Below are 26,781 nucleotides of genomic sequence, written 5' to 3'. Positions count from 1 at the left end.
GCGGGGTTTCGACGGAGGGCGGGGCTCTGCGGACGGGGTGGGGTTAGAGCGGGACTCCTGTGGAAAGGGCCTTGTGGGAGTGGGCGTGTCAGCGGGACGGGGAAAGGACGCACTCTGCGTGGTGACGTAAGGGGCTTTGATTGGGAGCGAGAACTGGACGTGTGTGGCGCCCCGCCTTCTCCCGGTAATTGATCTTTTCTTTGCGCCCAAGGTAGGCGGGAGGGAGTTGTGTTCTGTGTTTGTTGCTCGCTGGTTGGGGCTGGCTTCGTCCTGCTTTGCCCACTCAGCCTTGCGCATCCCAGTAGCCTCTCCGCGGGACAGTGTCAGCCAGAAGTGTGGGGACTCGAGGCGTGGAGACAGCTTCTCTGATTCCCTTTCCTTCCTCCCGGGGGGAGACAGCACCCGGTGTTGGAGGTCCACTTGCGTTTGAGAAACCTCACTAGGCAAAGCTGAAGAATTGGGGCAGATGTGGGGGCGGGATGAAGACAGGTGGATCTGCTTAAGGACCGAGTACCCTGAACTAGGGATCTCTGAAGTCCAGATGACTGGACCTCCAGGTCAGACTGCCCTGGCACAACCTTCAGAGTGGTCAGCCCAGGCCGCTGGCCCTGAAGTGTCCTTAAGGAATAGCTAAGGTGAAGCTGCTTCTGGAATGATCCCCATGCCCATTTATCTCTGCACCTCAATTACCAAGCTCTTCAGGTAGCAGGATCCAGCATCCGCATACCTCTCGAGTAACCTCCAGCCTTTAGGACAGATCTCAGAGGAGCCTAGGAGTTGATAGCTTTTAGGTTTAAATTTGCTTGTTACTGACCTTAACTTTCCTTCACCTAGTGAGCAGTAACCAACATGTCAGGGTGGGAGTCTTATTACAAAAACCAGGGCGATGAAGAAGAAGAAGAGGAGGAGGGCCGTGAAACGGGTGGTGAGTGACTTTCACTAACATGTACGGATCCGTGTGTGAAAGACTTTCCCTGCCTCTCTCTGTTGGGTGACCTTTGCTGTCTCATGGCCCACCCTTTTCTCCCAAGAGAATCTCAAATACTTTTCTCTCTTTGAACTTTGCAGAGCTACTCTTAGTCTTCACGACATTATAACCTTAAACTTTATTTTTATTTTTGATTTTTAGGGCCGCACCCGTGCCATATGGAGGTTCCCAGGCTAGGGGTCCAATTGGAGCTACAGCTGCTGGCCTACGCCACAGCAACGCAGATCCAAGCTGCATCTGCGACCTACACCATAGCTCATGGCAACGCCGGGTCCTTAAACCACTGAGCGAGGCCAGGGATCGAACCTGAAACCTCACAGTTCCTAGTCAGATTCGTTAACCACTGCGCCACGATGGGAGCTCCAGACTTTCTTTTTAAATTAAAATATAGTTGATGTACAATGTTGTGACAGTTTCTGCCATACAGCAAAGTGACCCAGTCACATATATATACACAAATATATACACATTTCCTTTCTTATTGTATCTTTCTTGTTTTTTTTTTAGGGCTGCACCTGAGGCATATGGAGGTTCCCAGGCTCGGGGTCCAATCGGAGCTACAGCTGCCAGCCTACACCACAGCAATGTGGGATCCGAACTGTGTCTGTGATGTACACCACATTTCACGGCAAAAACTGGATCCTTTAACCCACTGAATGAGGCCACGGATCAAACCCACATCCTCATGGATACTAGTTGGGTTTGTAACCTGCTGAGCCTCAAAGAGAACTCCCTGGAAGTTTTTGCATAAGAATTTTTCCATATCTGAGGAGTGCCTATTGTGGCTCAGCAGGTTAAGAACCCGATATAGAGGCTTTGAGGATGCAGGTTTGATCCCTGGCCTCACTCAGTGGGTTAAGGATCAGGCCTTGCTGCAAGCTGAGGTGTAGGTCACAGATGAGGTTCAGATCCATTGTGGCTGTGGCTGTGGCATAGGTCAGCAGCTGTAGCTCCTATTCAGCACATAGCTCGGGAACTTCCATATGCTGCAGGTGAGGCTGTAAAAAGAAAAAGAAAAAAATATATTTTCCATATCATATTTTCCTAAGATAGATTCCTAAGAAGAATTCACTGACTCAAGTTAAAATTTTTGTTTAAGGCTCTTGACACATATTGTTATATTGCTTTAGAAAAGATGGGTAGGGAGTTCCTGTTGTGGCTCAGCGGTAACGAACCCAACTAGTATACATGAGGACTTGCGTTCCTCTGGCATGGCTGTGGCTGTGGCTGTGGCTGTGGCTGTGGCGTAGGCTCCGATTCAACCCTTTAGCCTAGGAACTTCCATATGTTATGGTTGAGGACCTCAAAAACAAAAACAAACTATATATATATATATATATATCCACATGTATATGTATATATATATGTATGTATATGTATATATGTATATGTATATGTGTGTGTATATATATATGTATATGTATATATGTATATATATGAAAATGTGGGTAATTATTACATTAAGAAGCAGCACTGTCAAGAAAAGAGACAACCAGATGTTGTTTGACTTTTTATGAAAAACTCAGCATCACCTATGATGTAATCATGCCAGAAAAAAGAAAACCCAAATCCAATGAAGCCTTTCTAGATCCTTAGTAGAAAAGACACAGGGGTATGTTAATTTACACCAAAAGAGTGCAATCAGCAAAATCTAGAAGGTGGAAAACTACCTGACACAATATCCCACTTTTTCAACAAATAAGTTATGAGAAAAAAGATGGAGAAGGTATCAATAGATTCATAGGCTTTAAAAACTTTCTTTTTTAAAGTTGAAACCAGTGTTTGGAATGTTTGCTTGGATGATTCAAGTTCGGAGAAGAGTAAGGAAGTGACTATCAAAAGTCAGGGTAGTGGTTACTCTTAGGATGAGGGTGGGTGTTATAATTGGGAGGGAACATGGAGAGAGTTCCTGGGGTGACTGGCATGAATCAATTTCCTGATGCAGGTGGTGGTTTTAAGAGTGTCCACCTTGAAATAATTCATCAGGTTGTAGTTTTGTCTAATGGACTTTTCTTTGTTTTATGTGAATAGTAAACATGATAAATAGGAACACAAGGTCACCATTTTCTTCCATTTTCTTCCCCATAGAAGATTATAGATGTTCAGGAAGAGACAGTTTGATTTTTTTGGTTGATGCTTCTAGAGCCATGTTTGAATCTCAGGATGAAGATGAATTGACTCCTTTTGACATGAGCATCCAGGTAAGACTACTTTTTCATTTAGTTAAAATTCCCCCCCCACCCCCCCCAAAAAATATTAACACTGCTTAAAAAGATACGCAGCCTTGGAAAAGCTTGTTTGGAATGACAAATTTTGGTTAGCTTTCCAGGATGGCTACCTATACTTGTAGTTGAAAAAAGAGGAGCAGTATTGGGAAACAGCTCCATTTTATTGTGGGTTCAAACTTGTGACCCAAGGAATTTATTGCTCCCACCTTCTTCTGCATTAGTCTCTGGAGTAGAAGTAGGCTCCTCTCTCTGTAGAGATGGGACTGTAAAGGAAGAAAGGAAATTCCAGCAATTATGTTGTGGAAATGAGTCCTTTTGTAAGTGATACATTTAGACATTGAAAAAGATTATTACAACAAAAAGACCAACAACCTAGGTTGGGTTTGGTTTTTTTTTTTTGGTCTTTTGAAGGCCAAACTTTTGAAGGTTGCACTTACAACATATGGAGGTTCCCAGGCTAGGGGTCAAATTAGAGCTGTAGCCGCTGGCCTACGCCACAGCCACAGCCCCGCCAGATCCCAGCCATGTCTGTGACTTACACCACAGCTCATGGCAACACTGGATCCTTAACCCACTGAATGAGGCCAGGGATCGAACCCTTGTTCTCATGGATACTAGTCAGGTTCATTAACCACTGAGCCCTGATGGGAGCCCTGAAGAACAACCTAGTTTTAAAATGGGCACACAGAGTTCCTGTTGTGGCTCAGCATAAACGAATTTGATTTGACCCCTAGGCTGGGAACCTCCATATGCACCGTGGGAGTGGCTATAAAAAGATACACACAAAAAAACAGGCACAGGACTTGAATATACCTTTCTTTAAAGATGCACACATGGCCAAAAAGCACATGAAAAGCTGCTCATCATCTTCAGTTATTAGCAAAGTGCAAATCAGAACCACAATGAGGTGTCACACCCACTAGGAAGGCTATAATTTTTTTTAAAAAAAGGAGGTATTGACAAAGATGTGGAGAAATCCGAACCCTTATACACCGCTGGTGGGAATGGGGAAGGGACAGGCTGCTATGGAAAACAGTTTGGCAGTTCCTCAGAGAGGTAAGCAGAATTATTATATGACCCAGCACCCCTTCTGGGAATATATCCAATTGAATTAAAAAAAAAAAAAAACCCAGCTACTCAAATCCAGATTCTTCCACTTAAAAACTGATATTGGAAAAGTTACTGAAGCTTTTGGTATGTTTTCTTATCTGTAAAATGGAAAACTAATAGTACCTACTTCATCAAGCTGTGAGGACTAAATATTTTTCTTTTTCTTGTTTTTTTTTTGGTTTTTTTAGGGCCACACTGGTGGCATATGGAGGTTCCCAGGCTAGGGGTTGAATTGGAGCTGTAGCTGTTGGCCTAAGCCACAGCCACAGCAACGCCAGATCCGAGCCATGTCTGCAGCCTACACCACAGCTCACGGCAATGCTGAGCAAGGCCAGGGATCGAATCTGTGTCCTCATGGATACTCAGATTCATTTCCACTGAGCCATGACAGGAACTCCAGTATTTTTATTTTTTAAATTGAGCTGTAATTCACAAAGCATAAAATTAATCATTTTAAGGTGTATAGTTTAAAGGTGTTTAGTCATTCACAATGTTTTGTAACTCCCACCTCTATTTCATTCCAAAACTTTTTTTTCTTTTTAGGGCCACACCCATGGCGTATAGAAGTTCCAAGGCTAGGGGTCTAATCGGAGCTGCAGCTGGCCTACACCACAGCCACAGCAACACTGAATCTGAGCCCCATCTGTGAGCTACACCACAGCTCATGGCAACACTGGTTCCTTAACCCACTGAGCAAGGCCAGGATGGAACCTACATGCTCATGGATACTAGTCAGATTCTCAACCTGCTGAGCCACAATGGGAATTCCTCATTCCCAAACATTTTGAATGGATAAACAAAATGTTTATATATACAGAGGAATATTACTCAGCCATAGAAAAGAATGAAGTACTGATACATGCGACAAAGTGAATGAACCTTGAAGACATCACATTAAGTGAAAGAAGCCAGGCAAAAATTTGCATGTTTGTATGATTACACTTATATGAAATGTAGAATAGATAATCCATGGAGAATGCAGGTTGGTGGTTCCCAGGGGCCACGGCAGGTGGGGCAGGGGGAGGAAGAGTGAGTGGCTGCTTGATGAAATAGGGTTTGCTTTGGGGATGATGAAAATGGGAACTAGATAGAGGAGGTGGTTGCCCAACATCATGAATATACTAAATGCTGCTGAATTGTTCCCTTTAAAATGGTTACCTTTGTTATGTGAATTTCACCTCAATTAAAAAAAATGACTATTTCTGGAGTTCTCTTACAGTTTAGCAGCTTAAGGATCCAGTGTTGTCACTGCTGTGGCTTGGGTTGCTGCTATGGCTTGGATTTGATCCCCAGTCCCAGGAACTTCCACATGCATGGCCCAAAAATCTATTTAATTCTTTGATTTCATACAGTAGGGACTGCTTATGCTTCTGTTGTATACTTGCCACACTCTGCTTTTTGTTGTAAATGACCATCACGCTTAGTGGTTTGTGGGTTTCCTGAAAGTAGGGGTCATGCCTTACTCTAAGGCCATGTACAAATTCAGCAAATATATATTGAGCACCTACAATGTGTCCGGTGCTTATGGTAAGTAGTTAAATATTAATCGAATTTTCGTTTTGTTTTTTCAGTGTATCCAGAGCGTGTACACCAATAAGATCATAAGCAGTGATCGCGATCTCTTGGCAGTGGTGTTCTATGGTACCAAGAAGGACAAAAACTCAGTGAATTTCAAAAATATCTACGTCCTACAGGAATTGGATAGTCCAGGTCAGTCGTTGTCTGAGATCAGCTGTTCCCGTGCATGAGAAAGGAAAAAGCGGGGATGTGGAGAAGGCAGTGGACGCCTTCTTGGCTGGGAGTTTGCTTTTCGGCCCAAGGCGTGCGGATTTTGTCACATGGATTAAACAGCTCTGGGTGAAACGTAGACCCTTGGCCCTCCTGTGGGTCTTATAAAAGTGGCCACTGACGGCGTTCTGACGTTTCTGCCCATTTGACTCTCTGTCTCTGGTCAGGTGCTAAACGAGTGCAAGAGCTGGATCGGTTTAAGGGGCAGGAGGGGACGAAGTATTTCCAAGACCTGCTTGGCCATGGATCTGACTACTCACTAAGTGAGGTGCTGTGGGTCTGCGCCAACCTCTTCAGTGACGTTCAGGTCAAGATGAGCCATAAGAGGATCATGCTTTTCACCAATGACGACGACCCCCATGGCAACGACAGTGCCAAAGCCAGCCGGGCCAGGACCAAAGCTGGGGACCTCCGTGACACAGGTGGCATTTTCCCTTGTGCTTTTAAAATTGGCGCTTCACGACTAGGAACCATGAGGTTGCGGGTTTGGTCCCTGCCCTTGCTCAGTGGGTTAACGATCCGGCGTTGCCGTGAGCTGTGGTGTAGGTTGCACACGCGGCTCGGATCCCGCGTTGCTGTGGCTCTGGCGTAGGCCGGTGGCTACAGCTCCGATTAGACCCCTAGCCTGGGAACCTCCATATGCCGTGGGAGTGGCCCAAGAAATAGCAAAAAAAAGACAAAAAAAAAAAAAAATTGGCGCTTCATTTTATGGCTTCTTTGTAGCTGATGTCAGATGTGTGCTTTTCACTCTTCAGAGTTAAAGGAAAGAAGAGGGTGAAGCCGGGGGAGACCCCTGTGTAACATTCCCACTGAGAAGGCCCCAGCCATTCGCCCTCTAAAGGACGGTACCAGAGCGAGCTTTGCTTGACTCGAATGCCTCCACGAATGGAGGTTGTTTGAATAAGTTTTCGGAAGTCATTAGAGCAGCCAACCCCCTTAACTATTTCCTCTAAGTCCTGAACATGTTACTAATCCATCTAGTTCTTTGGGAACGTTTAAAAGCGTCTGTGAACTTAACTGAAGAAATTCTCCCAGGCTGAAAATTGTGTTTTTCCTCTCACTTTTGTCTGTCCTTGTCCCAGGTATCTTCCTGGACTTGATGCACCTGAAGAAGCCTGGGGGCTTTGACATATCGTTGTTCTACAGAGATATCATCAGTGTGGCAGAGGATGAGGACATAGGGGTTCACTTTGAGGAGTCGCACAAGCTCGAGGACCTGTTGAGGAAGGTCCGTGCCAAGGAGACCAGGAAGCGTGTGCTCCACAGGTAGGCGCTGAGCCTGGGTCAGCGGCCCGCAGGGCCCCCGACTGAGCAAAGCCATGGCTGGCTTTGACCCCCCCTGGCAGCTTAAATCTGGGCTGTACCACTCCCTCGGTGAGTTCCTCTAAAAGACTTAGGACAAGATGGGATTCCTGCTGTGGTGCAGTGGGTTAAGTATCCATGTGCAGTGGCTCAGGCCACTGTGTGTGGGGGTGTGGGTTCAATCCCCAGCCTGACACAGTGGGTTAAAGGATGTGGCATTGCCACAGCTGCCGTGTAAGGTGCAGCTGTGGCTCGGATTCCATCTCTGGCCCAGGAACTTCCATATGCTGCAACTGCGTCCATAACGTAAATAAATAAATAAACAAATAAAGCTATAAATTTCCCTCCGAGCATTGATTCTGCTGCATCCTATACGAATACTTTTTTGATATTTTGTGGTTTTCACTTTCATTCAGTTCAAAGTCACTTTGTTTTTTTAATTTTTTTGCTTTTTAGGGCTGCAGGTTTGGCATATGGACGTTCCCAGGCTAGGGGTCAAATCGCAGTGGCAACTGCCAGCCTACGCCACCGCCACAGCAATGACGCAGGGTCAGAGCAATGCTGGATCCTTAACCCCTTGAGTGAAGCCAGGGATCGAACCCACATCCTCATGGATACTAGTTGGGTTTGTTACCACTGAGCCACAATGGGAATTCCCAGAGTCATTTTAAATTCCCCTTTTGATTTCTTCTTTGAACTCCTGGCTAATTTAGAAAGTATATTGTGAAGTTCCTTTTGTGGCACAGCAGAAACAAATCTGACTGGGTACCCATGAGGAAGCAGGTTCAATCCCTGGCCTCACTCAGTGGGTCGGGATCCAGCGTGATCATGAGCTGTGGTATAGGTTGCAGACACAGCTCTGATCCTAAGTTGCTGTGGCTGCGGCTGTGGCTGGCAGCTACAGCTCCGATTCGACCCCTAGCCTGGGAATCTCCAAATGCTGCAGGTGGGACCCTAAAGAGACAAAAAAAAAAGAGTTTTCCTGGATTTCTTTGTTGTGGATCTGCAACTTAGTTCCATTTCAGTTAAAATTAAGGAATGTACTTGGTGTGATTTCAGTCTTTTTAGATGTGCTTAGACTTGCTTCATGGTCTAGCATATGGTCTTATCCTGGAGATTATTCCACATGTGCTTGAGAAGAACATGTAGCACAGTTTTTTTTTTTTTGTTTTGTTTTGTTTTTTGTCTTTGTGGGACCTCTCCCGTAGCACATATGGAGGTTCCCGGCTGGGAGTTGAATCGGAGCTGTAGCCGCCAGCCTACACCACAGATATAGCAAATCGGGATCTGAGCTGTGTCTGCAACCTACATCACAGCTCACGGCAACACCAGATCCCAACCCACTGTGCGAGGCCAGGGATTGAACCTGCTTCCTCATGGGTGCTAGTCAGGTTGGTTTCTGCTGAGCCACGACAGGAACTCCATGGGTGGTTTTTTTTTTTTGTTTTTTTTTTTTCCTGCTTTTTGTCACAGTATCATATTGTAAATATTTTTGCTCATTGTCATTACTGTGGAACATATATTCAAGAGGTCCTGTTGCTGTTCAAGATGTTGAATCAACAGTCTGGAGCAATGTGTTATAATGGAAAAGTATATGAGGTTTGAATCACACATGCCTGAATTTGCATCCATTTTTCATGAATTGTAAACTCTGAGCCTCAGTGCTTTCATCTATAAAAATGACAATAATAAGGTTATTGGGTGGCAAGTAATAGAAACCAACTCTTGACTAATTTTATTTTATTTTATTATTTATTTATTTTGCTTTTTAGGACCACACCTGCGGCATATGGAGGTTCCCAGGCTAGGGGTCGAATCAGAGCTGCCGCTGCTGGCCTACACCACAGCCACAGCAATAACAGATCCAAGCCTCGTCTGCCACCTACACCACAGTGCACAGCAACACCGGATCCCTGACCCACCGAGCAAGGCCGGGGATTGAACCTGAAACCTCATGGTTACTAATCAGATTTGTTTCTGCCACACCACAATGGGAACTGCTTGACTAATTTTAGCATATTTAAACAAAATCCTGAATACTTTGAGTAGTGTAGGAACCAGGGTGGCACCAGGAATCTAGATGCCAAGAACTATTGGCAGTGTCTTTGGGATACCACTATCAACAGGCATCCTCTCCAACCATGTCCTCCCTTGGTCACTCTTTGAGACCCAGATTCTTAAGAGAATAAGTCTGATGGCTTGAGCCAGGGCCAGATGTGGCCACCTCCTGGCCAAGGGAGGGTACAGCACTTTGATACATATTTCCCCAAAACTGCAGTGGGAGAAGGGTGGTTTCCAAAGGAAAATGGGGGTTTCATTGTTAAAAGAAGAGGGAAGGCATACTAGACAAGCTAAACAGAAGACAATACTATTGTACTTAACAGGGTTATTATGACAATTAAATGAGAATAGCTATAAAGGAATTTGCTATATTGCTAGGCTCAATAAAAACATCATTTTTATTATAATAATATTCAGTATCATTAAGTAATTAACAATATTAATGCTTATTTGGTTGTTTTTTTTTCAGTTTTTGGTTTTTTTGGCCGCCCCACGGCATACCGAGTTCCCAGGCCAGGAATCAGATCCAAGCCACAGTTGCGACTTACGCTGTAGCTACAGCAATGCCTGATTCTTGAACCCACTGTGCTCGACCAGGGATTGAACCTGTGTGCTGGCACTGCAGAGACGCCACCGATCCCGTTGTGCCACAGCAAGAACTCCAGCAATACTAGTTCTGAAACTAATTTTTGTGGGGTAGACCCTGAGATGCATTGTAGCAAACTCCACTGCATTATTAAAAGGCTTTATATTTGTATTTGAAGCACTTGGATTATTGAAGAGAATAAAACAAATTAGGGCTTGAGAGCCAGGAAGAAATTTCAGAAAGCAAAGTATAATCTTGCAATCCAAATTTAAAATTTTTTCTCTCCTTCAGGTTGAAACTTAAGCTCAGCAAAGATGTAGCGCTCACTGTCGGCATTTACAATTTGGTCCAGAAGGCTTACAAACCTTTCCCGGTGAGGCTTTGTCGGGAAACAAATGAACCGGTGAAAACCAAGACCCGGACGTTTAATGTAAACACAGGCAGTTTGCTTTTGCCTAGCGACACCAAGAGGTCTCAGGTGGGTCTCCCTTCGTACTGAATTTCGTCCTATTGACGAGGTAACAGGGAGGTGAGACATGTCAGCCTAAGCCGTTAAATAACTTGCGTGTCTAGCCAAGCTATTGTCATCACTCTTTGGAATATGACATCTAGATTGGTAACATCTTGAGAGTGGAAAGTTAGAGTCAGGATTTGAGAGAGACTTGTCAGTGGAAAGTTCAGCCCTTCATCACTCAGCACATGCCGCTCTGAGTCTCATCAGTCTTAATTCTTTGCTCAGTACAATAGCACAAAATGTTTTCCAGTTAACTAGGGAGGGGAGCCGGGGTAAGTGTGTTAGGTATGAAGTGCACTCTTTTTTTTTTTTTTTTTTTTTCTTTTCAGGGACAGTTTTTTTTTGCCAACTAACCAGAATTTTTCCTGTTCTTCAAAATGATGCAAAATGCCTTTCTTAATCTGAATGACTAAGAATGCAGAACATAAAAAACAAAACACGGGGAGACTAGGAACCATGAGGTTGCGGGTTCAATCCCTGGTCTTGATCAGTGGGTTAAGGATCTGGCGTTGCTGTGAGCTATGATGTAGGTCGGCAGCTGTAGCTCTGATTCATCCCCTAGCCTGGAAACTTCCGTAGGCCTCGGGTGCAGCCCTAAAAAGCAAAAAAAAAAAAAAAAAAAAAAAAAAAAGGCAGATCATTATCCTTCCATATCATCTCACCTTTGTTCAGTCTATAGAAGAACTTGATATCCAAAATTAAAATCAAATGAATCATCCTTCCTGTTTAATTATGAGAGTCTGAGATTTTAAGTTCAAGACCTTACACAAAAAGGAGCTAAGTGACTAAAATTATATGTTTGTTTGTTTTCTTTTGGCTGCCCCGAAACATATGAAGATCCCAGGCTAGGGATCAGATCTGAGCCACAATTGCGACCTAAGTTGCAGCCTTGGCAATGCCAGATCCTTAACCCACTGTGCTGGGCTGGGGATCGAACCTGCACCCCACTGCTCCCAAGATGCCGGTGATTCCATTGCACCACAGGAGCAACTCCAAATTGTATGTCATTTTGATTCAACCTGTGCAATGTTTTTTGGGAGCACAAATTTCAGGAAGGAGAAGAGGACAAGAAATTTCCCCTTCCATTTTCGAAGAAGTAACTGGTTTTTCATGTTGCTTTATTTGTAGGCAGTAGCTCTTTTGGTTACTAAGTTTCTTTCTTCATCATTGTGCCTCCAAAAAGTCTTAAGGGCTCTGTTTTTTTGTTGATAAAACTCCTATTTCACTGTTACTAAGTTCTGTTACTAATCGTGTATTTAGGAACAAAAGCAAATGTTAAAGTTTAGAAGTAAGGTGTGTGTGTTTATCTGCCTCCCACACTGTGACCCACCCCAGTATCTGATACAGGTCATCTCAGTAAATAGGTAAAGACTGAGCATCCTTATGTGTGGCGGATGATGCTGAGGTGTCAGTACATGTTCAATGAGAGAAGGAATAAATGCTGGGGGAGCTTCGCCTTTAGAACCAGACAGGTGTGGTTTAGTTCAAATCTCAGTTCACTCGTGTGACCTGGAGCAAATGACTGACTATTGAGTCTCAGCTCATTCGTCTGCAAAACAGAGCTTTTAACATCTACCACCTAGGATTGTTATATTGATAAATCGGGTGACAGATGTAAAGTGCCCGGACACCGCTCAGTTCATTGCTGGCGATAGGAGGAAGATGCCCCTGGAAGAAAGCTGATTGTAGCTTACGAGTGTCATGTGTCAACCATCCTGCTGCTCCATGTAGCCCTCGATCTGTGGCCCTTATTGTTCCCCTTCTGCAGACCTATGGGAATCGTCAGATTGTATTAGAGAAAGAAGAAACAGAAATGCTGAAACGGTTCGATGAACCGGGTTTGATTCTCATCGGTTTCAAGCCCTTGGGAATGCTGAAGAGGCATCATTACGTGAGGCCCTCGCTGTTCGTGTACCCCGAGGAGTCCCTGGTGAATGGTGAGTGGCGCGGGCGAGGCTGAGTGGATGAGTAACGCAGAAGGCACTTTATTGAGCAGCATTTCCTGATGGCTGCTGCTTGGAACTATAGGTTGTGTTAATGGGATATTTTGAAAGTGTTTCGTGCTCAAAGAAATTTTGGAAATGTGGCACTAAGCAAAGTTAAAGACGTTTCTTGAGAAACATCTGATACACTAATAGACATTGTGAATATCGAGGAGGGAATATGGAATTAATTTTTTATTTTATTATTTATTTATATATATATATATTTTTGTCTTTTTGCCATTTTTTGGGCCGCTCCCAAGGCATATGGAGGTTCCCAGGCTAGGGGTCTAATTGGAGCTGTAGCCACCGGCCTACGCCACAGCCACAGCAATGCGTGATCTGAGCCACATCTGTGACCTACACCAGAGCTCACGGCAACGCCGGATCCTTAGCCCACTAAGCAAGGCCAGGGGTCGAACCTGCAACCTCATGGTTCCTAGTCAGATTCGTTAACCACTGAGCCACGATGGGAACTCCTTTTTTTTTTTTTAAAGGGCTGCACCTGCGGCCCATGGAAGTTTCCAGGCAAGGGGTCGAATCTGAGCTGCAGCTGCCAGCCTACGCCACAGCCACAATTCGGGATCCCATCCATGTCCATGACCTACACCACAGCTTGTGGCAGCACCGGATCCTTAACCCACTGAGCGAGGTCAGGGATTGAACCCACATCCTTATGGATACTAGTCAGGTTCATTTCTGCTGAGCCACAGTGGGAACTCTGGAATTAACATTTTTAAAACTTAGGGAATTCTTTGAGGCATCAGGTAGAGAGTTTGGGAAAAACAAAAAACAAACCCAGGGTGTTCCCACTGTGGCACAGTGGGTTAATAATCAGGCTTCTCTCTGCTGTGGTGCCAGTTCGATCCCTGGCCTGGCACATTGGGTTAAGGATCGGTGTTGCTGCAGCTGCAGCATAGGCTGCATCTGTGGCATGGATTCAGTCCCTGGCCTGGGAACTTCCTTATGATAAGGGTGTGGCCGGAAAAACAGAAAACAAACCAAAATAACCCCCAGCTTCTTCCCTAGTTTTGGCAAGTAAAGATGATATGAACTTGGCCATTGTGTTTATTCGTGCTGCCCAGACCTGGATTCCTCTGCGCTGTAACCCCCTAGATATGACCTGATTGGTTTTTATTAGCAACTGGAGCTTATGTCATTAGCCTAATGATTGTAAAAGTGAACTGACACCAATAGTTTTTTTTTTTTTTTTTTGCCATTTAGGGCTGAACCCAAGGCATATGGAAATTCCCAGGCTAGGGGTTAAATCAGAGCTGTAGCTGCTGGCCTATCCCACAGCCACAGCAACGCAGGATCAGGCTGCGTCTGTGACCTACACCACAGCAAATGGCAATGCTGGATCCCTGACCCACTGACAGGCCAAGGATCAAGCCTGCATTCTCATGGATCCTAGTCATATTCGTTTCTGCTGCTCCACAACGGGAACTCCCAATAATTCACACTCCTAAATGAAGGATTTGGAGTGTTCAATTTCTTTTCTTTTCAATTAATTAATTTTTTTTTTTTTTTTTTTGGCTACGTCTGTGGCATGTGGAAATTCCCAGGCCAGGGATTGAACCTATGCCACAGCAGCAACCCAAGCTGCTGCAGTGATGATGTCAGATCCTTAGCCTGCTGTGCCCAGTTTCTTATTCCTTTCCTTTCTCCTCTTTTCTGTGCCTCTGCTGCTCCTATTTTTCCCTCAGCTCTGGGTCCATCACCCCTTACCTACTATTATCATAAATCTTTTTAAGACAATGGAAGAGGAATTTATTTCCAGCCTCATGTTTGATTTATAACATGGGCCAGGAGGGAAGAAAGGATGTTTCTTTTCCAGGGAGCTCAACCCTGTTCACTGCTCTGCTCACCAAGTGTCTGGAGAAGGAGGTCATGGCAGTGTGCAGATATACGCCCCGCAAGAACCTCCCCCCGTATTTTGTGGCCCTGATGCCACAGGAAGAGGAGCTGGATGACCAGAAAGTTCAGGTGACTCCCCCAGGTATGTGGAAGAGATATTTTCAGTGCTTCTAATTTGCGCTCAGGTTTTGGAACCACTCATGGGATTCCAGCTCAGACCTACTGAACCAGAGTCTCCAGGAACAGGGCTGGAAAATGTGTATTTTTAAGGTTTCACAGGCAAATGTGATGAACAGGTAGGTAAGGCTGGCAAATATGATTGTACAGTGCATAGCACATACAGCTGTACAAGGCACCTCTGTAGCCAGGGTTGAGAATAGACTGCATAGGGGCTGTCTGCAGGTTACTGACCTAAATTCCTGGGGTCTTCCTGCTTACCCATTCTTTACTAAACGCCATTATTTGACACTCTTGTAACATTTAGTGTTTGGTTTATCTCCTGTACACACCACAGCAGTGAGGCGGAGTGGAATGACCATGTTTTTGAAGTCAGACTTGATTTTATCTTATGCTTATGTGTCTGAAGGCTCCCTTTCTTTTGTTTCAGGCCTTTCTCTGCCACTTGTTTGCAGACCAACTTGGGCAGATAATTTAACCTTTTTGTTTATATTCCTTATCTGCAAAGAAGAGAACTCTAGAATACCTTTCTCTCAAGGTTGCATCACATTTGAAATAAGTTAATAAATGTATAAGTGCCTAGCACAAAGTAGGTAGTCTGCTTTCTTCTTTAGCCATGCTAATAAAAATTATAGAGTAAGTCTTTGAGTGTATTATATTTCTTCTTCTTCTTCTTTTTTTTTTTGTCTTTTTAGGGCCGTGCCCACAGCATATGGAGGTTCCAAGGCTAGGGGTGAAATTGAGCTGTAGCCCCTGGCCTATGCCACAGCCACAACAATACCAGATCCAAGCTATGTCTGACCTACACCACAGCTCATGGCAACCCCAGATCCTTAACTCACTGAGCGAGGCCAGGGATCAAACCTGCGTCCTCATGGGTGCTAGTAAGAGCCACGAATGGGAACTCTGAGTGTAGATAATATTTCTGTTTCTGTTCATCAGACTGCTCAGTAACAGCTTTGTATGTCAGTTCTTAAGTTCCTTTGGCTCAGTGCTCTTGGCATTGACAGCAAGGGTTCTTCACCTGGCAGCAGCCATGAGTTCCAATCTCTCGATTTTACAGTCTTTCTAGAACCAGTCAGTAACTGGAATAAGCTCAGCCTGATAACCCTTACTTTTAGCATGTGGTGGGGGGTGAGGGCATGAAGGGGAGAGGTTGAAGCCCAGAGGAGTGTCCAAGAGAGCTGGGGCAGAGTCCTCCAGGGAGCCACACGGTCCACTTAGTTCTGGGTGTATTAAAAAAGCTGGAGGCTGCAAGCCGGCTCCGGCAATACCGACTGGAACAGGAGGTATCTGAGAAGGAACACTGCTACTTTGAAGCTTCCCTCTGCAGACTCTAAAGGGAATCTGCTAGGCAGATGCTAACAGGACTTAGCTGATAAAGGAGAAGTGGGGTTTGCAGGACCCCAGCCCCAGCATCACAGGATACAGAAGGGTGAATTGGAGCTGAGGGACAAATGACAACTCAGTGACTGAAAGCTTTTGTTAAGTCACATCTCCGAAAATGTGTCCTCCTCCTTCAGGCTTCCAGCTCGTCTTCTTGCCCTATGCTGATGACAAACGGAAGGTGCCCTTTACTGAAAAAATCATGGCAAACCCAGAGCAGGTGGACAAGATGAAGGCCATTGTTCAGAAGCTCCGCTTTAAGTACAGGTGAGTGATGGGTCACTCACAGGCTTGCTTCTGGAACTGCCCCTGAATTGAAAGCTTTATTGGAAATTCAAGTTAAACATAGACCAAGAGAATGTGATTTTACTCTTTTCCATTAACTGATTATTAGTTTTTACAAGCTATACAGAGGATGAAAAGTCTAATATTGAGGAATTACTGTTGTGGCTCAGTGGTTAACGAATCCGACCAGGAACCGTGAGGTTGCGGGTTCAATCCCTGGCCTTGCTCAATCCCTGGAATTAAGGATCCAGCGTTGTTGTGAGCTGTGGTGTAGGTCGCAGACGAGGCTCGGATCCCGTGTTGCTGTGGCTCTGGTGTAGGCCAGCAGCTATAGCTCCAATTGGGCCCCTAGCCTGGGAACCTCCATATGCCTAGAGATCAGCCCTAGAAAAGGCAAAAAGACAAAAAAAAAAAAGTCTAATAGTGAAGACTTGGGAATTGTGCTAAGTGTTTACAGCTGCTTGACCTGTTTCTTGCGCCTAGAAAGCCAGGTTCGTTAGATGAGCAAGCTCAAAGAGCAGCAGTAAGGAGAAGATTCTTTTTTTTTTTTTTTTTTTTTCTGCACCCAGAACACATGGAAGTTCCTGGGCTAGGGATGGAATTTGAACCTCAGCTGTGACCTATGCCACAGTTGGGGCAATGCCCGATCTTTACTTACTGTGCTCGGCTGGAGAATCGAACTTGCAGCACCATAGAGATAACACCAGTTCCTTAACCCACTGTGCCACAGGGGGAACTTCAGGGAGAAGATTCTTAGCTGGGCTTCTCTTTGATTGTTGTCACATAGTGAGTAAAAGGAAGGAAATTTAAGGAGTTCCTATTGTGGCTCAGTGGTTAAAAAACCTGACTAGTATCTATGAGGATACAGGTTCGATCCCTGGCCTCACTTAGTGGGTTAAGGATCCATTGTGGCCATTAGCTGTGGTGTAGGTTGCAGACACAGCTTGATCTGGCGTTGCTGTGGCCATGGCTTAGGCCGGCGGCTACAACTCCAATTCCACTCGTAGCCTGGGAACCTCCATATGATGCAGGTGCAGCCCTAAAAAGCAAAAAAAAAAAGCAGAAAAAAAAGTAAATTTGGGGGTTCCTGTTCCTATGGCACAGTGGGTTAATGAGCCAGCTGTCTCTGTGGTGTTGCTGGTTCCTTCCCCGGGCCTACGCAGTGGATTAAGGATCTGGCATTGCTGTAGCTATGGCATAGGTTGCAACTCTGACTTGGCTTCCATCCCTGGCCTGGGAACTGGGTCGCTGCTGTGGCGCAGGTTCAATCCCTGGCCACATGCTGTAGGCACATCCCCCCAAAAAAAGTTTAAATTTTCATTTTTTACTGTTATTGTTTTAACAGAAGTGACAGCTTTGAGAACCCAGTGCTGCAGCAACACTTCAGGAACATGGAGGCCTTGGCTTTGGATTTGATGGAGCCTGAACAAGCAGTGGATCTGACATGTAAGGAGGCTGTGACGGAGTTGAGAAGTTCTTTCATGGGAGTCTTTCTTAGCACTTTTACTCTGAACCAGTGGTATGGAGTCATTTCCTAGCACCGTCTAAACAGTTAAGTCTGTTGTCCAGGTCATCTCTGCTTGAGAGATTGTCTAGACCAGCTTAGATTACCTGGGGATGGATTTGGCCGGTTCTGCAGTGAGAGGGGGAGAACGTGTCTGCTTCTGAGACCTGCCTCTGAAGTGGGCCCCACATGACCACGTCTTGATAAAAGTTAAAAACAATGGTCTGCAGGAGTTCCCGTCGTGGCGCAGTGGTTAATGAATCCGACTAGGAACCATGAGGTTGCGGGTTCAATCCCTGACCTTGCTCAGTGGGTTAAGGATCCAGTGTTGCCATGAGCTGTGGTGTAGGTTGCAGATGCAGCTCAGATCCTGCGTTGTAGGCTGGCGGCTACAGCTCTGATTAGACCCCTAGCCTGGGACCCTCCATATGCCGTGGGAGCAGCCCAAGAAATGGCAAAAAGACAAAAAAAGAAACGAAAAAACAATGGTCTGTAATATTGATTGAGTGCCTGCTGTGTGCCCGGCACCGTTGCCCCATGCGTTGACTCATTTATTCCTCCTGACTCTGAGCTAGGTGCTGTCACTGCCTTTATCTTACTGAGAAGGGAGAGCTTCGTGCAGGGTGCTGTGCAGTAAGCGATGGATCCAAGTTCAGAATCCAGAGTCCTTGCTCTGAACCATTGTGCTTACTGCTGCTCCACCAAAAAGGCGCGCTTCTGTCCTGAGAAAATGCGCCTCGTTACTCAGCATCCAGGAAATTTGCCCGGCCTGGAGGTTGAGGTGCTCTGCGCCCCCTGCTGGCCCCTTTACTGATTATAATTCTCTCAGGTCTTTGCTAAGAGGATGCGTGTCCCTTAGTCATGTAAGTGGACACCCACTGGAGCACAGTTGGGAGTTAATGAAGACTCATGATGGGCTGAAAAGATCGGTTGATTTGATCTGCTTAGCTTCCCAGTTTTTGTTGTTGTTGTGTGTGTGTTTTTCTTTTCATAGCTGCACACATGGCATATGGAAGTTCCTGGGCTGGGAGTCGAATTGGAGCTACAGCTGCCAGCCTATGCCACAGCCATGGCAACACCAGATCCAAATGTTGCATCCTCGACCTACGCTGCACATTGCGGCAACACCGGATCCTTAATCCACTGAGTGAGGCCAGGTATCGAACCCATATACTCACAGAGACAACGTCGGGTTCATAACCCACTGAGCCACAATGGGAACTCCTTGTTGTTGATTTTCTAATTTTATGGCCATACCTGTGGCACATGGAAGTTCCTAGGCCAGGGATTAAATTTGAGCCGCAGCTGTGACAACACCTTAACCCACCGTGCTGGGCTGGGGATGGAACCCCCACCTCCACAGTGACCTGAGCTGCTGCAGTCAGGTTTTTAGCCACTGCAGCCAGTTTCCACAGTGGGAACTCCAAGCTTCCCAGGTTTTTTTTTTTTTTTTTTTGGCTTTTTTGTTTTTTTGTTTTTTTGATTTTTAGGGCCGTACTTGTGGCATATGGAGGTTCCCAGGCTAGGGGTCTAATCGGAGCTACAGCTGCTGGCGTACGCCACAGCCGCAGCAACCCTAGATCCGAGCCTCGTCTGTGACCTACTCCACAGCTCACGGCAACACCAGATCCTTAACCCGTTGAGCGAGGCCAGGGATCAAACTCACAACTTCATGGTTCCTAGTCAGTCAGATTCATTTCCGCTGTGCCACGGTGGGAACTCCAAGCTTCCCAGTTATGAATGATCTCTTTCACACTAGACCAAAAGCCCTGGCATTAAAAGCATAAGAGTCGGGGGAACTGTGTTGCCGTGGTGACTGTCAGCTGAGCCTGGCAGAGGACCCCTTGAATGAGGCAGCCTGCCTCTCCCTTTACGGCCTTTGGGCAAATCAGGAAGAGAAGTGTCTAGTTTCTAGCACAGTGGTGAAGGACACAGACTCTGGAAACAATAGGGTAGGTAGATTCGAATCCCAGCTCTGTCACTTGCTAAATGGAGTGACCTTGGAATAATCATCTCTCCCAAGCTCGGCTTCCTTATTGGGAGAATGGGGTTGATGACACCGTTCTGCCAAGGCTGGCAAAGTGTAGGCCCTGATACACCTGGGAGGGGCTCAGAACACAATTGTTCTGCTTTATTGCACAGCTTCGAGCTCTTAGTTCCTGCCAGGGCCGCAGCCTCACATTCTCTTCCAGCCCGAGGCTTTTTCAGGGGGAGGCTTGTTTTCTTTTTCTGTTTCTATTTTCAAAACAATTTTTGTTGTGCTGGTGTTTCCTATAACCGATGGGACTCAGGTTCGTTCCCTCCGTTGTGTTCGCCACTCCTACGGCCTCAACTATCACCTGGTGCTCAACTCCCAGACCTCCGTCATCTCAGGCCCCAGCATTTCCTCCAGGCTCTGCTGGAGCTTCCAGCAGCCCGGGGGACATCTGCTGAAGGCCCTGGATGTCCTACTGCTCAGACAGCTGACCCTTCGGCTCTTTGTTCTTTCACGTCCCTCACTCGCTCACCTTTTTTTTTTTTTTTTTTTTTTTTGGCTTTTTAGGGCTGAACGTGCAGCATATGGAAGTTATGGAAGTTCCTGGGCTAGGGGTTGAATCGGAGCTGCAGCTGCCGGCCTATACCACAGCCACAGCAACTCGGGATCCAAGCCACATCAATGGCCCACACCACAGCTCATGGCAATGCCAGATCCTTAACTCATGAGCGAGGCCAGGGGTGGAACCCACATCCTCATGGTTACTAGTTGGGTTCATAACTCATGGAGCCACCACAGGAACTCCCCCTTGTTCCCTTCTAATCAAATGTGTCTTCTTCTCTCTGACACAGTGATAAGACTTTCTTTTCATAAGTTGCTTTATTGAAGATTCAAGATGGTTTTCTCACTGTCTTCTTGTGGCTTTGTGACCCCATACTGTCTTGGTTTGTCTCCAGTGCTTATGGAGCTCCTAACACTTCTTTGTTGGACCTGCTTCCCCTTCTTCCCTTCTCCCCAGGGGAGTGCACTAGGCAATGTTGGGCCCCATCTTTCTTTGTCCCCCCACTTCTCCCTGGGTGGCCCCATCAGGCTACATCACTGGTTCTAAGTGTGGTCCCTTGACCAGCAGCACTGGCGTCTCCTGGGACCTTGTCAGAAATGCACATTTGGAGCGTGACCCCCAGCCGACTGAGTCTGAAACTCAGATGGGGGCCCAGCAACCTCTGTTTTAACAAGCCTTCCAGGAGTTCCCATTGTGGCTCAGTGGTTAACGAATCCAACTAGGAACCAGGAAGTTTCGGCTTCGATCCCTGGCCTTGCTCAGTGGGTTAAGGATACAGCGTTGCCATGAGCTGTGGTGTAGGTCGCAGATGTGGCTTGGATCTGGTGTTGCTGTGGCTCTGGCATAGGCCGATGGCTACAGCTCCGATTAGACCCCTACCCTGGGAACCTCCATATGCCGCGGGAGCGGCCCTAGAAAAGGCAAAAAGACAAAAACAAAAAGCACAAGCCTTCCAGGGGACTCTGAGACATGCCACTACCACTAGCATATGGGTTCTCAACTTTGGCTACACAGCAGATTCATCTGGGGGACTTTAAAAAATCTGGCTCTTTAGGCCTCACTCCAGACCAGTTAGATCAGTCACCGGGATATGATTTGGACCTTAGCACTTTTTGCTTTTTTTTGTTTGTTTTTTAGGGCCACGCCTGCAGCATATGGAAGTTCCTAGGCTATGGGTCAAATCGGAGCTGTAGCTGCTGGCCTACACCACAGCAACTCCAGATCTGAGCTGCCTCAGGCCTACACTGCACCCACTGAGTGGGGCCAGGGATAGAACTCACGTCCTCATGGGTATCAGTCAGGGTTGTAGAACTCCATGGGCATCAGCACTTTTGTTTTTTGTTTTTTTTGCTTTTTATGGCCGCACTTGTGGAATATGGAAGTTCCCAGGCTAGGGGTTGAATCAGAGCTGCAGCTGCTGCCCACAGCCATGGCCACAACAACGCCAGATCCAAGCCACATCTGCAACCTACACAACTGCTCGCGGCAATGCCAGATCCTTTAACCCACTAAGCGAGGCCAGGGATCGAACCTGCATCCTCATGGATTCTATGGTTGGGTTTGTTACCACTGAGCCATGACTGGAACTTCAGCACTTTTTAAAAGTCCCCAGGTTGGAATTCCCTGGTGGCTCGGTGGGTTAAAAATGCAGTGTTGTCATTTCTGTGGCTCAGGTCACTTTTGTGGCAGGAGTTCAGTCCCTGGCCTGAGACCTTCCATATGCCCCAGGAATGGCCAAAAGGAAAAAAAAAAAAAAGCAAAAACAGAACTCCCCAGGTTGAGAAGGAAAGCTCTAGCAGAGGTTCCTGTAACCTGGAACATGCGGCTTCAGAGACATAGGAGCACAGTATGACTGTGAGGTTGTGCCACCTGTAGGTACAGCACAGGGCTGGAGGTCCCCTGGGTGCTTTGCAGAAGTGGTCACATGAGGAGATGATGAGACAGTCATCTCAGCACTCTTGCCCCTGATGTGACACAGCTCTCAGCAAAAGCTCTACAAGCTGTATAGTTGTAATGTAGCAAGAAAAGAAAGAAAAAGATTATCTTTTCCCCAGAACTTCCTTTCACTATTGTGTTTGTCTTGGGGAAATGTCCCTGCCATCCCAGCCACTCATCTCCTCCCCCCAACCCACCCCCGCCTCTTGGTCTGTCAGTAAGTCCTGCCCAGTTCTGTCATTTCTCCTAGTTGCATCGCCAGCCCGCATCTTCAGCCTTCCTTCTCCCTCTCCTTCCGTTCATACTCCACGCAGCAGGCAGGCTGATCTTCTAAAATCTAAATCTGACCACGTTGCTCCCCGCTTATGGCCCTCAGGATGAGGCCCAATTCCTGGGCAGGCGTTCGCTGCGCCAGCCTGTCCAACACCCTTGCGGGTCCTGCCCTCGGCACACCCTACTCGCTAGCTGTCTGGTACCCGCCTCCTCTCGCCCCGTGCCTCCTGCTTCGCCCAGTGTCTGCCCAAAGAGAAGCCTCGGCTCCCCAGACCCCGCCGCACACTCTTGCCGACCCCTCCGTGTTCGGGCGTGCCCTGCACGGGCCCTCCCTTAATGGCACTTCCCGGCTGTATCACACTCATGTCTCTCCCACCTCCCTGCCCCTATGGACGGCAAGCACTGAGGGCACGGCCTCTTGGGTGGCTCCCCTGAATCCAGCCCAGTTCTCGGCTCGGCCACTTCCCAGTTGTGTGACCTCAGGAAAGTCATTAACCTCTCTGATTACCACCTCTGTAAAATGGGGAGACAAATTTGCCTACCCCAGAGGTATACAGGAGAATTAAATAAAAATAACAGTAAGTTGAGAGCATTTCGAAGCACGCCTGGTTGTAGTATGTGCTCGCTCCGTGCAGCTGTTTGGGGCGCCCTGGTTAGACGGTATTGACTGTTTCCGTGGCCAGGTCCGCTGCCTCGTGGACCCGTCACCAACCTGTCCTGTCTCCGCAAGCAGGTGTTTCCTCGTCCAGCCGCTGTAGAGCTGGAACCAGACAGGAAGCCAGGGCTCGTGAGGCGCCAGACCATCGCTGTGTTTCTCTTTTCTAGTGCCCAAGGCTGAGGCAATGGCTAAAAGGCTGGGCTCCCTGGTGGATGAGTTTAAGGAACTGGTCTACCCACCAGATTACAATCCCGAGGGAAAGGCTCCTAAGCGAAAACAAGGTAAGGAGCTGGGGGTGGACATTCAGCGGGTTGGGTTTTTTTTTTTTTTTTTCCCCTCCCCCAGCGTGTTATTTTTATTTTATTTTATTTTATGTTTTATCCAGTGGGTTGTTCTTAAAAGTTGCCTTTGTGGTCCTCTCACAGAGGACTGTTGTGTCCTATAGAATGTCCTAGAGATCTGATAATGTCCCTTCTGAAATTTCTATCCCTACATATTTATATATACGAACCTAACATAGTTCAGTACAGATGGAATAGTATTCACATTGTTTCTAGTTTATTTTGTTTCTCAGCTATACATATTGGGTGGGCATTTATTTATTTATTTTTTGCCTTTTAGGGCTGCTCCTGTGGCATCTGGAAGTTCCCAGGCTAGGGGTTGAATCGGAGCTACTGCTGCCATCCTTCACCACAGCCACAGCTACGCAGGATCTGAGGCTCATCTCCGACCTACACCACTGCTCACGGCAACACCAAATTGCTGATCCACTGAGCAAGGCCGGGGATCGAACCTGCATCCTCATGAATACTAGTCCAATTTGTTTCCGCTGCTCCACGAAAGGACCTCATGGATGGGCTTTTATAGCCACACGCATGTATCTACCTTGTTTTAAAAGTAAAGCTTCATTGGGTAGATGTCCACAGTGACTCAGCCAGACCTTTGTTGGTGGATATGCTGCAGTGAACGTGAACCACCATCGCATACTTGTGTGAGCAGATACAAAGGGTAAATTCTTAGCAGTGCAATTGCTGGGTCAAGGTGTAGGCATTTAAAATTCTGATAAGAATTGCCAGCGTGGGAGTTCTCTTGTGGTGCAGCAGGTTAAGGATCCGGCGTCGTCACTGCAGTGGCTTTGGTCATTGATATGGTGCGGGTTTGATCCCTGGCCCAGGAAGTTCCACATGCAGCCAAAAAAAGAATTTGCCGGTTTGCCTCTGAAAAAGTAACGCAATTTATATTCTATCTAAGAAGGGATGGGTGTGTTTCCCTACACTTTCACCAACCCTGGACTTTGTATACTTAAAAAAATGCAGGAGCTCCCTTTATGGCTCAGCAGTAATGAACCCGACTAGTATCAGTGAGGAAGCAGGTTTGATCACTGGCCTTGCTCAGTAGGTTAAGGATCCGGCGTTGCCGTGAGCCGTGGTGTAGGTCTCATAATTGGCTGGGATCTGGCATTGCAGAGGCTGTGGTGCAGGCCGGCAGCTGCAGCTCCGATTCGGCCCCTAGCCTGGGAACTAACTATGCCGCAGGTTCAGTCCTAAAAAGAAAAAAAGAAAAAAAAAAAAAAGGGAAAATATATCCTGTTTTGACTTGTAGTTCTCTAGTTATAAGTGCAATGTATTTTATTGGACTTTTTTTCTGTGAACTTCCAGTTTGGGGCCTTAACCATTTTTCCTACTGGACTGTACTTTTTTTTTTTTTTTTTCTTTTTTTTTCGTTTTTTGTTTTTCTGTCTTTTTAGGACCGCACTTGCGGCATATGGAAGTTCCCAGGCTAGGGGGTTCAGTCGGATCTGTAGCCACCAGCCTAAGCCAGGGCCACAGCAATGTGGGATCCGAGCCACGTCTGTGACCTACACCACAGCTCATGGTAATGCTGGATCCTTAACCCACTAAGCAAGACCAGGGATTGAACCCGAAACCTCCTGGTTCCTAGTCGGATTCGTTAACCACTGAGCCATGACAGGCGCTCCCAGTACTCACTACTTTTAATTCCCTGCAGATGTGATATATTTTTAACTTCGTGCTTAAATGAAGCTGCCTTACCAAGGCGCTTATCTTCCCTGTGGTGTCCTAGGTAGGCAAATCAGCTTTATGGAAAACAGTTAACTGCAGCCCTTATTATTATATGAGGGCCCCCAGGCAGTATAGCTGGGAATCCCACTGGTAGCATTTCCAGTCACTCCCACCTCACCTGTTTCCCCAGACAATGAAAGCTGTGGAAGCAAAAGGCCCAAGGTGGAGTTATCTGAAGAGGAGCTGAAGGCCCACATCAGCGAGGGCACTCTAGGGAAGCTCACTGTGCCCACCCTGAAGGAAGCCTGCAGGGTACATGGGGTGAAGGGCGGGATGAAGAAGCAGGAGCTGCTGGATGCTCTCACCAAGCACTTCCAGGACTGACCGGAGACCCTACAGCCAGTCACCCGTCCACGCTGTAGCCAGCCTGCCCGCTTTCGTTTTTCTCAAGTTAAATCATGTTTCTCCTGAGCCAGGAAGAGTACCTGGCAGAAGCCAAGGACTGTTACTTTATGAGACTTCCTGTTGCCATGGAGACAGCGTAGCCCTCCCCCTTTGCTGTGCCTTACTCTGCTGTCTGAATAAAGAATCCTAACTTTGTGCTGTCTAGTGTTCCTTAGAGTAAAAGAGGCAGGTGTGTCTGCCTTGCATCCAGAGATCACTTTCTGTGGACTGTTAGCCTAATTTTCTCTCCTGCTGGGAGCGCACGTCATTACAATGAAAACAAAGTAAATATCAGTGAGGGCAGGGAAGTGTGACAATTAGGGACAGGAGAACACACTTTGGGAATGATACGCCCTAGTAAGATTATCTTCTCCCCGTTTGTTTATGCCGAGCCCACGGCAAGTGGAAGCTCAAGATAAGGAGAGGCTCTAGGAGAAGGGAGAGGAGACAGGGGAATGTCTTTCTCTTTGTGCCTCCCCCACCCCCATCCTTCCTCTAACTTCTCTGTCCCTTTCCTGCTCTTTCTGCAGCTATTACTTTTGAAGAATTAGCCTGAGACAAGGAGGGGAGGAAGCATTGGGAAGGGGTTTTTTGGGTTTGGTTTGGGTTGCATTTTTTTTTTTTTTTTGGCTGTTTCGAAGCATCTGGAGTTCCTGGGTCAGGGATGGGATCTGAGCCACAATTGTGACCTAGGCCACAGCTGCCACAACGCCAGATCCTTTAACCCTCTGTCTCCTTTAACTCACTGTTCGAGGCGGGGGATGGAACCTGCATCCTGGTGCTGAAGTGACACCACTGCACCCCAGCTGGAGCTCCCTGGAAGGGTTTTTATCCTGAGGATAGCTTGTAGATCCCGTGTCCAGGACTAGAATGGACACCTCATGAGGTGAGTGTAGGAGGGGTCAGATGATTTTTATAAGAGATTATCAGTTTTGGATTCTTTATTCTGGGCATGTAAGTTTTTTTTTTAAACTTGTTTTTGTGTGGAAAAGGTACATTTTGTTTTTTTGTTTTGCTTTTTTAGGGCCTCACCTGTAGCATATGGAAGTTCCCAGGCTAAGGGTCCAGTCAGAGCTGCAGCTGCTGGCTTATGCCACAGTCACAGCAACTTGGGATCTGAGCATGTGTCTGCAACCTGCACCATA

The 26,781-nt window shown here is 46.7% G+C and overlaps 1 protein-coding gene across 10 annotated transcripts; it reads left to right on the top strand.

Annotated features, from left to right (window-relative positions):
* Window positions 1-131: 131 nt before the first annotated feature.
* XRCC6 (X-ray repair cross complementing 6) lies at window positions 132-25,792 on the top strand. Of its 10 annotated transcripts, none has more exons than XR_014845157.1 (13): window positions 132-211; window positions 835-925; window positions 3,077-3,189; window positions 5,898-6,036; window positions 6,282-6,536; window positions 7,197-7,380; window positions 10,355-10,541; window positions 12,346-12,514; window positions 14,397-14,558; window positions 16,117-16,246; window positions 17,610-18,048; window positions 21,828-23,452; window positions 25,383-25,792. XR_014845157.1 is itself a non-coding variant. In XM_085024469.1 (13 exons), the coding sequence occupies exons 2-13, from the start codon at window positions 850-852 to the stop codon at window positions 25,574-25,576; spliced, it is 1,821 nt and encodes a 606-aa protein (XP_084880595.1). In that variant the 5' UTR covers window positions 132-184; window positions 835-849; the 3' UTR covers window positions 25,577-25,792.
* Window positions 25,793-26,781: the final 989 nt, after the last annotated feature.

This window comes from Sus scrofa, chromosome 5 (assembly GCF_054392235.1).
Source record: "Sus scrofa isolate SSC_HxYL_T2T_F1_AM1 chromosome 5, Sscrofa_HxYL_maternal_Yorkshire_Landrace_v2.0, whole genome shotgun sequence".
NCBI classification, from domain to species: domain Eukaryota; kingdom Metazoa; phylum Chordata; class Mammalia; order Artiodactyla; family Suidae; genus Sus; species Sus scrofa.
This window is presented reverse-complemented; position numbering and strand designations above follow the sequence as displayed.

What these genes read in the sequence shown, in the direction of transcription:
- XRCC6 (XM_085024466.1), top strand. Translation starts at nt 850, where the DNA reads ATGTCAGGGTGGGAGTCTTATTACAAAAACCAGGGCGATGAAGAAGAA. An exon ending in GGAGGGCCGTGAAACGGGTG is followed by an intron (nt 926 to 3,076) that starts GTGAGTGACTTT and finishes TCTTCCCCATAG; the next exon opens with AAGATTATAGATGTTCAGGA. An exon ending in CGAGGAGTCCCTGGTGAATG is followed by an intron (nt 12,515 to 14,396) that starts GTGAGTGGCGCG and finishes TTTCTTTTCCAG; the next exon opens with GGAGCTCAACCCTGTTCACT.